This window comes from Prinia subflava, chromosome 1 (assembly GCF_021018805.1).
Source record: "Prinia subflava isolate CZ2003 ecotype Zambia chromosome 1, Cam_Psub_1.2, whole genome shotgun sequence".
NCBI lineage: Eukaryota > Metazoa > Chordata > Aves > Passeriformes > Cisticolidae > Prinia > Prinia subflava.
Genome location: NC_086247.1, coordinates 133,599,298 through 133,613,574, shown reverse-complemented (window position 1 = coordinate 133,613,574; position 14,277 = coordinate 133,599,298). Strand labels below are relative to the sequence as shown.

General features: G+C 38.0%; 1 protein-coding gene across 3 annotated transcripts in view; it reads left to right on the top strand.

Annotated features, from left to right (window-relative positions):
* Positions 1–9,333, top strand: part of TRDMT1 (tRNA aspartic acid methyltransferase 1) — a 29,820-nt gene extending 20,487 nt beyond the window's left edge. For 2 of the 3 annotated variants that reach the window (XM_063413090.1, XM_063413097.1), the window contains 3 exons: positions 2,101–2,158; positions 3,226–3,355; positions 7,746–9,333. In XM_063413090.1, coding sequence (XP_063269160.1) covers positions 2,101–2,158; positions 3,226–3,355; positions 7,746–7,846 — 289 coding nt within the window. In that variant the 3' untranslated portion in view covers positions 7,847–9,333. The remainder of the gene's footprint in view (positions 1–2,100; positions 2,159–3,225; positions 3,356–7,745) is intronic. The other variant, XM_063413081.1, reaches the window with a different exon arrangement.
* Positions 9,334–14,277: the final 4,944 nt, after the last annotated feature.

The window sequence follows — 14,277 nt, the reverse complement described above, 5'->3', positions numbered from 1 at the left end:
ATTCTGGCACTGAATTCCTGGGCACGTAGTGAATGACTGCTGACTTCCATGAGACTACCAACACCATGGTTTCTCTTTGGAGTATGCTTGCAGTGGCTGAAGTTTTGAAAGGAAATTGACTCTTCTAAGGGACAGAGGAAATGAAAATTATATCTAACTTCTCTAGATACAGTTGTTTTGGCCATGCTTTAATTTTTTGATGTGCTATTGACGAGAAATGATACATTTCAAAATAGTGCAAATATCAGTTACAGAAGAGCTTCCTCACTTTGTGGAAATTACTTTTTGTCAGTCATAATATACGACACAATATACCCAGAAAAAAATGCATGTATGAAATGATTTTTTTAAGCTTACAGAAATAAAAGAGGGAGGGAATCTCAAATCAGATGAAAATTGAAGACTGTAATTTTTTAAGCAAACTTATTTCATTATAACATGTAATGAAATGTCAAAATCAATACATAATTTTTTTACTGTGACAAAGTTTAATTATGTTCTGGGTCTAAGGTAGAAATGTTAACTTTTCTGTAGTCAGCAGTTTCAATAATAATTAATCCAGCTAGCATTACATTAGCCATATGCCCACATCTGTATTAAAAAATTAACGTGCACACACACACACTCACGGCCATCAAAGCACATGGACACCAACTGGATTTTTTGGGGGAGGGGGAGGAGTTCTGTACTCTGGTGCTAGTTATTTAGACAGGAGTATTTATGTCTCCCAATAAAACTCTTCAATACCACTTTGAATTGTACCCCATTTGTTTCTTTTGGCTCAATTATATTAAACTGAAATATTACCAGGTGTTATATAAGAGGAAGAGGATCAGGATTCCTCAATGCTGTGTGTGTTACATCGTCAGACTTTGTGTTAGGGAATTTCCAGAATGCAACTAACCAATTAAAGATGATTTATTTATAAAACAGTTAGATTCCACATGTATTTAATCTGTAGCAGTGTTTAGGTCTTCTGATCCTAAGGAAGATTTATAACCACTTTCTTTCTTTAAATAAGTGCTGCTCTAGCTGTTATTGGCAGAAGTAATTGTAGCTTTTTCAGCTGAGGATGAAATACCCAAGATTAAGCCATGCTAGGTCATTGTGTCTGTGCTGAAGGGAGAGTATTCTTTTATTCACTGTGGAATTAGGGAGGCTTGTGAAACATAACTTGTGCCATGCTTTAGGAATGGGTCCCAAGTGGAACAAAAGACCCTTATAGTTGTCTTTACAGTTGTACAGATAAAACTGGAGAAGAGTGTCTCTTAACAATTGATGCAGACCACATCCCTCTTAACACAGGGGATCTTCTGAAGTTCTTCCACAGGGAGAAGCCATCTGTTGTCTTGAATCACTCTTTTTCTGTTCAGAATGTTCAAACTGCCATAGTTAGACCAACAGAGCATGTTTCTGAGAGCCCATAATTATATTTAAATTACAGCCTTGAAGAGACTACAGAGTAAACATTTTGTTAGGCAATCAACCACAAAGCATGCAGAACAGCTATCACAGGTTTCAGAATGCAAGTTTACTTGCTGTTTACTTGGATTTAATTCTTTTCTTCTTTCTTTCTTCTACTGCTCTGCATAGATGCCTGGCCATCACCCTTCCTTCGGTGGAAAATGCACAACCAACCAGAAGTTAAACCTGATTGAACCACTTTGTTTCTAATGCTTTGACATGAAAGCTGGATGTTCACACTAGTGGTCCTCCTTTTAATAAGGAGAACTAATTTGACCCCCTGGGACCATTGACCTTTAACACATTTTGCCTTAATGTAAAATTGGCTTAGGCAATGTAGATGGGGTTTTTTGGTGGTCCTATGCTTGAATTCCTTGGCTTTGTGTAGTTGCCATGTATAGGACACTAGTGTGGATAAACCCTTGAGCACTGAGGGCAGACTCATCCGCAGAGAGCACATCATAGGGTACTGCACTCCGGGGTGAGCACAGTTTATAACTTCTGCTTTATCTGTCCAGGAGGCTGGTTGTTCATCAAGGCAAAGGAACCTAAGTAACCTCTCTGCACCTTTGCAGTTGTCAGTGCTATGAAATCCAGTGGAAATATTAATTTAAGATTGTTACTGTTGTTGTTAAGGTATGGACACTATGTAGAAGGCACTGGCTCAGTCCTGCAGACAGCAGTGGATGTACAGGTAAGTGTATAGTTTAACATATTAAAATGACTTCTTTTAAAACTCAAGACTTGTTTCAAAACTTGGGGTTTTTTCTGCTTCTCCTTTGTTACTCTGAATATTATAAGAAAAAAAAAATCTTTTAAATGTACATTTTATGGCAACTGAGTTTCCAGTTGGTTTACTTTGTGTTCCTACACAGCAGTTTGTTTAGACCAAAATTAATTTTCTCTCCATGAGGAGAATATTCGTTGCTATTACTTTGTTATCTGTCATGTCATACAGAGGTTTCACAGGGATATGTGAAAACCTTAAAAATTACTAGTTCTATGGAGAACCTACAGTACAGAGTTATGAATCAAGAGCTGGTTTTATACACATGTAATTCAGTATATATTGTCAGATGTTTAACATGTTTGAATTTCAAAATTATTATTTATCTGTGATGAGTATTTTGAAAAGTTGATACTAAGTTCACGACCAAGTGGTGTGTAGGCATTGGGGAAGGTAATAAATGTACTGGTTAATCAGCATTGAAAGATACTTTTCACAAAAAAAGTACACACACTGTACTTGCTGTATTGCAAAAATATTGAATAAAATATTGTGCTGTACACAAGCCCCCCTTCCTCCTGCACTTCTGTGCTGTTCACTAATATTATAGGGTATTTCTAAGCATAAGAGGAATGCAGCTCTGGAATTCAGAATAATCTCAAAGCAAGTGTATTAAAACAGCTGCATCCACACAGCTTAATTTGTATGAATGGTCTGTTACTGAGTTATATTGAGTCACTGTCCCTTGACATTAACAAATGTTTGTTCTGTGATTGCCCCATTAAGTGTTGGTATAGCTTGGAACTGGAGGAAGAAATTATGAATGTCCTCATGGCAACATTGATTTCTTTCTTGCAAGTTCATGTGTTGAGATGTTGGCTGCAGAAACAGAATGCAAATGACACTTGCAAGCAAAACATGCTATTGTCTTTGTCACTTTGATGATTAAGGAAATATTCTATTAAGATGTGACTGTAAATTTTACATATTTAGCCTGCATCAGTCATATTTCTTTGTTTTGATATTCTTCATAGCTTGAATCAGTGTTTAAACACATTGATGAGTTACCAGAAGATGAGAAGCTTATGAAATTGTCAACACTAAAACTGAGGTACTTTACCCCAAGAGAAATAGCAAATCTTCATGGATTCCCTTTGGAATTTGGTATGTGCTGCAAAATACCCACTTCTACATTACTTTTCAGACGTGCCAATGGAATTTTTTTTTTTTACTGGGACTAATCCAATCTTTTTATTTCGCATTTTTTTAGACCACTCAGTTCATGTGATTGATTCTTGTTGTTTGTCTAACTTTGAATTTCTCTCAATTTCCATTAGTTTTTTTCATGTTTTGTAAGAGCCAGCTTCTGTGGTAAGGTTCATCTCTATAAGCTAAGAAGAAGGTCTTGGCATGTGAAATGCTCTGTTAGTGAGGCGCAATGAAGGACTACCTCTGTTTAAAGTTGAAACTATTTACTCAGCAGCCAGTGTTACTCACAACTGTGGTAAATCAACATATCCTGGCAGCTTCGGAAGTCTGTTTGTGGTTCTCAGTGTTCAAGCTGCTTTCTTTCTCCCTTCCACACATTTACAGCTGCTGATAGGGAATTTCAGATTATACAGATAGTTCTTTGTTGAGGAGTAGCCAATCTATTAAGCCATCTCTGTTTTCTAGACAAGGAAGCCCTTGGTCAATTACTTCATTTTCTAAGTGGTTTTGTTTTTTGAAGAAGGAGTCAAGGAGCAAGACTCAGCAGTATCAGTACACTGGATATACATTAACTAGAATTAAACCTGAAGTAAATTCATCAGAATTCTCCTTGTAAAAAGGGCAATCAGGAAAGTGTAGCTGTTACTATCTGCAAAAAACTGCCCTGCTGACATCACATCAGATCAATTTATTGTCATTCAGCAACCAAAGCATGGAATCGTGGAAGGTTTTGTGTTTGAAGAGACCTTAAAGATCATCTATTTCCAGCTCCCTTCTGCTAGACCAGATTGCTGAAAGAATAAGACAGCACTGACCTTGAATAATTTGTTATATTTTGCTTTGGCTTCCTTAGTGACTTAGAGTTCTGAGAAATGTGACTTGTTTCTATGTATTTATTTCTTTTGCAGTTTTAGTTTGTTATTTATTACTTGTTATATATGAAATTGCTTCATTTGGAGAACATTATCAAGGTCGCACAGTGAAACTAGAGTTGCCAGCACTAAGCTTACATGTTTATGAGTATTTGCAAGTGTGTGCTGTGTTGTTAATATACCAACATGCAATGTTTTTTCATAGCCCCTCTTCTTTAATGGATCTGTTCTATTTGCCGACAGCCTTTTAGCACAGCTCTGTTCCATATTCATGCAGGCTGATATCAAGATAATTGAACATAACAGAGCTGGATTGGGCTTGTAGAGGCTTATTATGCTGCTCAAGGTCTCTTTTGGGCACAAAATTGCCCATTCTCTCTTTTTTTTTTTTTTTTTTTTTGAGTTTTTCTACTGTTAAATCAATCTCTGCAACATTACTGAGAGGTGCAATAGGGTTAATGCTGCTTGTATTTTACAAAGGGAGAACTGAGACAATGGAGAAATTTAGAAGTTGGAAGACTCCATTACTTTGGGGTGAGCAGTTTGCAAAACCTGACTTTTATAATTTCATAGTGCTTGGAGTGATACTGTGCTTTCTGTTCAGAGCTCATCTGCAGAGACACCTGTGAGGTTCAATATTTTTGCAAGCCAGAACTGAACTCTGAAGACAAGTGAGGCTTCTGAATTTGAGGATCACCCAGATCATCAGCATGTAACAATGTGTTCATTTAGCAGACCTGCCTTTTGTTGGTTGGGATTCCACCTCTTAGAGGAGAGTTCCCTTTTGCTATAATTATGGCAGTTAGTGTTATAACTGTTTTCTTGCAGTTCCCTTCCCACTCTGTACTGCTTTTCCAACTTTGATGACACATAAAGCAAGCCTCTCTCTCATTCAGTGGTTTCCTCTTGAATATACTCCTGAGTCAATAGAACATGCATTTCCCCCTGCACTGAGTCACAAGTCTGACATTTCTTTGTGTTTAAAGCTTCTCCCACTTTTTGCTTAAAAAAGTGTTACTCGACTTCAGGCTGATAGAAATCTTTAGTGAATTTAGGTATTGTAATCTCAGTTTCCTTTGAGAATTTGCAAGCTCTGGGTTTTTTTTGAAAGTGGATATATTTATGGCTGCAGCAAAGGGTGTTGCCCTGACAGCATTTCTCCCATTTGTAGTGAAATATGGTATTTTCAGAGCAAATGAGTTCTCTGCTACTGTGTTCTGTAGTGATAGCAACATTTAGGAGGAAATTTTCAAAACCAGGAAACTTGGAATTGCACCCACTGCAAATATGTTATTGGTCCAAGAAACTGAAGAATGAGGAAACTATAAGCTGAAAACTGTGTGAACAGACTGTCAGGAGCTTTGTAACAGATGCTGTTACTAGTGCAGCTATAGTATCATCAGAAGAAATGCAATTGTCTAAATGGATGTGCATTTTAAGAAGTTGATGGCCTTCTCTAATATGTGAGGTCCAGAGTTAAAGTCATTGTTAATTCTGTACATGACCAGATTTCTTTGTGCTTTTAACATCTAAATGTATAAATAGTAATTGCACTACACTTCAATGAAATACTGCAGTCATTTGTCTTTGTCACTCTGGTAGGCCCCACAGCAATATCATTAAGAGTGAACAGAGCATTCTTGCACCTGTGACCTGCTTTCATGAGAGTGATGTCAGGATGTGTTTTCCATTTTTTTAATTGGCAATGTATACAAGCTTTTAGGAAACAAAAGCCAGCGTGGTGGGGGAGTACATGCTGTTGAGACCTCAGTGTCCTCAGATACTGTTTGTGACATAAATGCTACAGTGAGAGCTGTGCAGCAAGTGCCAGCATACTGGGAATTGTTGAATCTGACCTTTTGATGTAGGCCACTCTGGAGCCAAGAAGATACACAGTGGTGTAACATTGAAAGACAATGCTAACAGTCAGAGGATGGAGGCTTGGGATAAAGGAAGCCACAAGTTCTGAGAATTAATTCTTGGCTTTCAGTTGCCAGAAGGTAGAAGGAGAAATTCTGACATTTTCGAGATTTGGATAGGCTTCTTGGCCTGTAAGTGCATGTATGTGTGTGTGTATGTGCATAAATACATATTTGTTTTCATGTATGCTTTTAAAATGCTTTTATTCTGTACCTTATTCATCAATGGAATGTAAAAACTCCATCTAAGGAAATGTTTGTGGGAGTGCAAGTGATTGTTCCAAAGACAGAATGGTTGCCCAAATGTGAGTGCCAGGAAGCTGGGCAGAGTGGAGGGAGCTGGCAGAAGATGTGTTTACCAAAGCAGCCCATATTTGAGGCATTAATAACTGGCAGAGAAGGATGGAACAACTCCTCCCAGACACCACCTCCTCCTCAGAGGCTCCTTTGGCTCAGTAACTGTCCAACCACATTCTCTCCTGAGCTCTCTCTGGAGGAGAATTTTTCTGAAGAGATGTGAAAATTTCAGAGCGTACATATCATTACTTGCACTCAGTGTGCTTGTGCATCTGAGCTAATTGGGCTGGTGATGACCTCCGAGTCAAACTTGTGTTTCTTCTTAGGGAATGGTGAAATAATTGAATGTGGCCAAGTGCCAGCAGCTTACTATATGACCCTGACAATTAAGTCATCACTGCTGTTCATCTTTCACTCAGGTTAGCAAATGTACTTTACCTCCAGTTGGAGTAAGGTAAGAGTGCAAGCAAGGACAGAGCAGAGCAGCTGGCTGCTCGAAACTGCTTCACTCTCAGGAGCTTGGTAGTCAGTACACAACACAGCCCTTTCACAATACCTGGGCTGGTGACATTTTTACTGGTGCTCCCTTCTTTCTGCCAGGCCATACACTTCCTATGTGAAGGACATTTCTAATGCTGTCTGTGTTTCTGAGTGTGTTTAATGGGGTTGGCATTGAATTACAATGGAAATTGTTCAACTGCTTGATCACTCACTGAACAAGCCTTGCTCATTGTTTAATCTGTACGGGTGGTATATTGCACTGAGACTTGCTATTTGCCTGAGCTGTTAGAGGGGAGCATGTGGGAAGTACGATATAAAGCTTATTGAGAAGTGCAGTTCAGTCCATCTGCAGAAATATCACATTTTCTTTCTGCTGTGGCCGTGTTCTTCTGTGGATGTTATCTGGAGTAGCAGTTGTGCAGGGATTTAGTGCTGCTGCCCCTCCCTGAGACTGCTGGATGTTGTGAGCTCTCTGAAGGGAAGGTAGATCAGCAGTAGTTACACAACAGGGGAATGTTTTGAAGCTTCTTGTGAAACCTTAGAGATGGTGATACTGGTAATAGAAGAACTGATACGAATCCAATGAACTGGTTGTGAATTGGTTTTGTAAGCTTGTGAATTTTTGGGGGTGGTTGGAGGGAGGGTAAATCCTGCTGCAGTCTGTGATAACTACACTAAGAGATGTTCACTAAAGAAAAATTACACTAAAAATAGGAACAAACTCAGACTAGTGATGTTCTATATGTTTTTTTTTAGGTTTTCCTGAAAAGTTAACAATAAAGCAATGCTATCGCCTACTGGGAAACAGCCTCAACGTACACGTGGTGGCAAAATTGATCTCCATTCTACTTGAATAATTTAGAACCTGAAACTGATGCATATGGACTGGTGACAGAAAATATTCCATCTTTTTGGAGAAAACTGATGGAACCTGGACAAAAACCAGAGCTTAGCAAGATATTTATCCAGGCATTTGGCTGAACAGTTTTGATATATTTTTAATAACTTGCATGCATGATGGATTTGAACTGTATAGGTGTTTTATTTAATTGGCAGTTTACAGGACTTATTTGCTTTATTTAAATGATTTTTTTAGTTTGCAGAATGAAAAATAGCAGCATATGCAAATACTTCAATTAGAAAGGATAAGATTATTTATTTTTTTATCTTAAAACCATTTTCTCAGTACTGTGTGAAACTGTGTCAAAGCTGTTTTAATTAGGTGCAGAGACCAAGTTCTACATGTAAAATGTCTTCATCTTTAAATGTAAGTGATGCATTCTGAAAAGGTTTACTGTATATATGATCTGAAATTTTGATGTGATTTTTGTAGCTCACAAAAGTATTAAATTCAGTATTTTATATACAATTTTTAACATGTAGTAGTGTTCTTTATGGTTGTCTCATCTTCTTTAAATGCTTATAGGATTCTGGAACCCAACTGTATTTGTCTAGAATGATTTGTTTAGGTGCAGCTGAATGAAAATTTTGCATTATCACAAGCCTTACAAAACTTCCCTGTTTCTCTTCTCATATTATTCAGGATAAGATCATTACCAAAAACCTACATGTAAAAAAATTAAAAAAAATTAAAGCTCCGTTTTTAGGTTCCTGTGACATAAGAACTGGAGAGGAAACTGTGGAGGCTGCACAGCGCCTCATAGAGCTGGACTCAGTGAGTTTGTAATCAAGTCTTGTGAGTTCAGTACCTGTGAAATAACAGAGAAAGTTATGGGAAAACTGAGAGCCCTCTAAAGAAGTATGTGTTCTAGTTGTTTTCTTTCCTTGAGATTTTCTCATTGGTATCTAGATTAAAAGCAGCTTGAGTGAGGAAGAGGCAAGGTGATACCTAGCAAGTATCCTTAGGGAGATTATGTGCCAGAAGACAGAAGGATTTTGTAGCTGATCATAGTTCCTGTGCACCTAAGCAGTCAAAGCTACCAGTCCTGAAAATGAATGAGTTTTCTTCCCCCTCTCCTCCCCACCCATGGGATATCACAGGAGCAGTCATGGTTTGTTCCATCTGGACTTGGTAGTGCAGGAGAAAGTGAAGACCACAGAGAACTGAGCTGCTGTAGAGATACTGCAGCTACTTTAATCCGCTGTAGTCCTGAAAACAATTTCAGAATGAATTTATGTCAATAAATTCACACTGTTTTTTCTTATGATGACTCCTGCATATTTCTTCTTCAGTCTTGATTTGCATGTTGCTTGTGGACCAGTAAACCAGGGAAAGTTTGGCTTGACCTACTTCAGCCTGTCTGATTCTCCAGCAGCATGTTGACCGCTTGGGCGATTCCAGTTGTGAAAGAGAAATGGAAACGGTTTCTCCTGGAAGTGCTCTGTACAAAGCCCTAGAGAAGGATGAGGTTGATCTCTTGTACTGAAATGGCCAAAAAGTACTGCTATGCTGGGTACTAAACTGCAAAGAGAGGTGTGGTTTTGGCAGTGAACCGTGGTTACCTATACACACAATGGTTACTGTGAAGATTTATCGGCCAGATCAATAACTAGTAGGTGTATGGTTTTGTTCTTGGGAGAAATGTGGCAGTACGAAGATCTATTGCTGTCTGTTCCAAACATTGGCATGAAAACTATATCAATTTGATGTATAAATTGGAATTCCTTCTGCTAAACCATGTAAATAGTCTATTCATTCTGCTTCACTGTAGTAATATTTAGAAAGATATTGCTATTAACAATTCATTTTCAATTTCTTTGTGTTTATGCTTTATATGCCACTTGTAAGTTAGCAGTGTGGAAGTGTGAATTGAAACACCTAGTTGCACCTAAAACTGATACAGTAATACAGAGCCTGTTCCATATTGATAGTGAATTTTAATCCAATATAATTGTGAAGACTGAATCTGTTTGCTAATTTGAGCTGTTTCTGAAGGAAAAAAACATTGAAAGAATTCAGAGTTGTAAATACATATTTGTGTTTTACCCCTGCTAACCCTGTAATACTGGTGCAGCTAAATTGAGTGACTGCTGCTTATCCCTTGGTTTGTCATTAATAGACTGGTTTACTGGGTTCTATTGGGTTGTACCTGCTTGACCTCTCTTGATGATCATGTTGCTTCCTTTTCCAAGCAGTCTCCTAATCCTAAGTACTTTGCAGCCTACATCATTGCTGTACTTTGCAACTTCGGCTTAAGCATTTTCACAGCAATGAAATGTGATTACAAAAGCAGCTGAAAGGTGAAGAAGTAAGAGCTGGAAAACAGCTTTGGAAAGGGAGGGAGATTTCCAGAATCTGATTTTTGATTTCGTACCTAATTCATTTGCACATCTTAATTACATTTCATTATCTGAGTGAAGTGATGTGGTTGTGTTCCTTCAAATTCAAGATTTTCCACTGAGAAAAAGGGTGTCTTATTTGGTGGTGTTATATTTTTGTAGTAATTTTTGAAGCTTGCAGATTGTCTTACAAAAATCTCCCCTATATCAGCTGGTTTGTATCTGAGTTAATCTGAGGTTTCCCTGTACTCATGAAGAAACCTGTCTAGCAGCAAAATTACTACAATACCATTTTTTTAATGCAGTGAGTTTGAGTATCTCTTGATGCTTGAAGTGGAGGTGCATCCTTCCATGCAGTGAATGTAAGGCTCCCGCCCAGAGGCTTTTTTTTATCTCACTTTTGACTGATTCCTCCTAGGAGAAATATAAGGATTTTCAGGAATCTCTGTATTACAGTCTGGGAAAACATTGATTGGTGATAACTATTTCTTAAATTTAGACAAGGGAAAGCCCATTTTGGTTTTGACAGAGACATTTCAATAGAAATCTGAGCAGGTCCAGTGTGTCAATGACTATACAATTCTGTTTTGGCAGTTGTCACATATTTCTAAAATAAACTGAAAATTTAGAGAATATTTGTTACATCTCAAGGATGAACTAGTCAATTCTCAGCTTCTCCTTTGACTCCTCTATTTTTTTGCTATTCATACTAAAGTTTAACTCTTGAATTCTTGTATAAATACTGAATTATATTTATTTTCTTTAGCAGTTTAATGTATGTTGTCTCCTATGTATTTACAACCACTTTAGTGTTATGTTTTTTTCTGTATGGTGTTTAAAGAATATGACATAGTAGAAAGGATTTGGAGAAGATGAAATAATTGGTCAAGAGCATTAGGCATTTCTGAGCAGCTTTATGTAAATATTGTATAAAATTGAACTGATCAAAGAAATATCCAAGGAAAAGCAATGAGAAACCATAAAAAGGTAGACATGAGAGCCCAAAATTAATTCCAGCCATTTTCCTTTTTCCTGCACAAATATGAATATTGTAGTGTTACAGCCTCTTTAGGGGAAGTTTATGAAATACTGAGAAGTTGGATCAAATGTCAGATGGCCACTCTGGTTGGATGCCCTTCACTAGGATTTGGAAAATTGCACCAGAAAAGTTCCTAAAATCTCCTCCAGGGAGGAATGTCTCTCATTTTAGATGCAGGAATACATCCTGAAATCCCAGCTTCAGTGAGAGAATGTTTATCTTGTGCTTTTGTCCATGCACTGGTCTGTTTTAATTCAAATATTTTAAAATTGCCACCTGGAATTTGGAAGCAAAGCATGTTGATGGTGCTGATGTGTTTTCTCATACGTAGACAGCAATAAATAGTTTTGATTAGTTCAAATGTTTTCCCATATATATTTAAAAAAAATAAATGAATCTCATTCTGTTTATGAATAATACACTTAAAATAGGATTCTTCTCAGAATTAATATTTTATTGGCATTTTCACTGTGTATTGACCACAGTTAACATATGGTATTACTCCTTCTTTGCACATGTGTTATAAGGTAAAACTTGTGGAGAGGGAGAAGACTGGACAACTTCATGTAAGAAGAATCCTTTGAGAGTACTGACTAAATAGACTGAAGAATTTCTGGCTGAAGAAGTTCTGGAGCTGCAAATAACTGGAGGCCAAGAGAGTACCTAGGGGAGATACTGTATGTGCTCACCCCTCCGTGTACCCTTCATTTCCTATCTGCTTTTGGCCACTGTTGGAGAGCGACCTGGATGCTCCACTGACCTGCACAGACCCTTCCTAACCCGGGATGATGACTCTTACTGCTCATTTTGTGTGGTGACAGAATGGCAGTACTTGTAACCACAGCATCAACACACAGCAAACTGTGCAGGCACAGCTCGGACTGAGCTTCTTGGTAAAAGCCAACAGTACAGAATAGAGTGAATCTGAGGGGGGTTGTGCAGCCAGGTCCATTCATGGCTTTAGGGTTATTAGTGAAGAAGGGTGGCTGTGCAAATGGAAGTCCCTAAAAATAACTCCAGTGTATGTTAAAGCGATTGGAATGTGTTAAAAGGACTGGAATAATCAATAGAAAAGAACAAAGCCAATACAACTGACTGGAAGCTTTTCATTTGCAAATGAAAATGCTAATTACAAAAAAGAATGAAATGGAGACTAGGAAGCATCAAAGTGGTTAGTGGTTTACAGAAACATCAGTGTGAAGGAAGAAAAACCAGAAAGACAGAAGAACTAAAATAAGAGTCTCATAAGGAAAGTAGAAGCTAATATGTTAAATCTTACTTGTGATAAAGGAATCTAGGGAGAATTTGGACAGTAGATCAATTTCAGCTTAAGTAATTAACTAAATCAAGACTCTTATCTTTGTCATTTGCTATTAGAAACTGAAAAACTCAATTTCCTGACCAGGCAGTTTAACTTCATTAGCATTATGAACTTCATCAGCTGTGTTGAGGAAGCAGAATCTTAAACAGATGTCAGAGGGCAGAATGCTGAAAAGAAATCCTTAAGGACGAGTGTAGGAAACAGGTTTGCAATAGCTGCAGCCCCTGGGGAAGGTGCTGTGGCCATAAAACTCTCCAGATACTCATGGAGAGAGGGAAGGAACTGATGATAGGTGCTTATAGGAACAGCAAGGGGAATGTGACTTTTCAGAGTCGCCCATGTTTGATGTAAGCACCATGGTTGCTGATCTGTTGCGCAGGGCCTGTTACCAACCTTTTGCTTGATTGTCTCAGAGCTGTAGGGACACTCAGGAAATGTTGAGTTCAATATGGAGCATGGTTTACACCAGGAATTTGCACAGTTATATGGAGGTAACAGTATGACTTCATATGTTGTGTATCACTTTTGAACACTAGAGTATCATTAGAAAGGAAAGATGAAGGAGGATCCAGGGAAGTGAAGATAGAAGTACTGGGGGATATGGGAGGTATGAGCTCAGTGGAGGGAAAACTTGAGTAAATGTGCTCTACTTGGTATATAACCAGCAACAGACTGGATTTATAATTATTTGCAAATACCTAAAGTGATAACAATGAATAGCAGGGATTTTTTTTTTTTTCATCTGTAGGAAAAAGGATTATCTTTTAGTCTTCCATTAAAAAATTAGCCAGATTTGGATTCACACCAGTTGCTGCTCTTCCTCCATTTAAACAGATAACATTGTCAAAACCTCATGTCATGTCCATGCCTTTGAATTACTTCCCAGAAGTAATTAAAGTGTATTGAATTTTTGGCCAGGATTTGAGTCAACTCTTGTCTCCTACATCAGCGTCTTTGCATTGCAGGCACATACTGCTGGAGAAACAGAGGAATACCACAATTTCATTCACACAGCTACACAAGATGGTGGTAAATTGTAGTCCCTGCTAGTACAGGATGAACTTCAGCCAGAATTAGACACAAACACTCCATTACTCTTCCCAAATCTGCATACAACCTATGCTCTTTAGAGCTGTTTTCTGAGCCTTCATCTTAGGCAGGTAATGAATGACCTATCCCTGGAGGAGAGATTTGTGCCAGCTCTTCTTGTTAGAAAGAACAGCCCCTATCCTTGTGCCAGACATTTGTATGTTTTCCATTATGTTCCTCCAAAAATGATGTCTCAATCATTGGATTACATTACATTACATTACATTTACATTACAGTAAAATTAGAGGGTGTGGACCTATTTCTCTCCTTAAGAAGGTTTATAGATTTCTCAGTTTGGCGAGTCTAAGGTGCATTCACTAGGAATAAAGACTAAATTAAGTAAAATCTGGAATGTCTAATGAAATGGAAAATAGTGTGTCATGCAAATAGGTGGGTGTCCAACTCTCCATCCTATAATCAGTGCATAGTCTAAATCAGCTGGTCCTCAGGCCAACCATTTTCTAAGTTTAAGGCCTACAGGAAGAGAAAGTGAATTTCTTCTTGTTCCTTGCATTACCAGCCTTGTCTTCATCCTTTATGGTTTATTGCTGACTGGTTATTGGTTTATTGGAGTTAATTAGTTGGAAAGGGAAGCCTG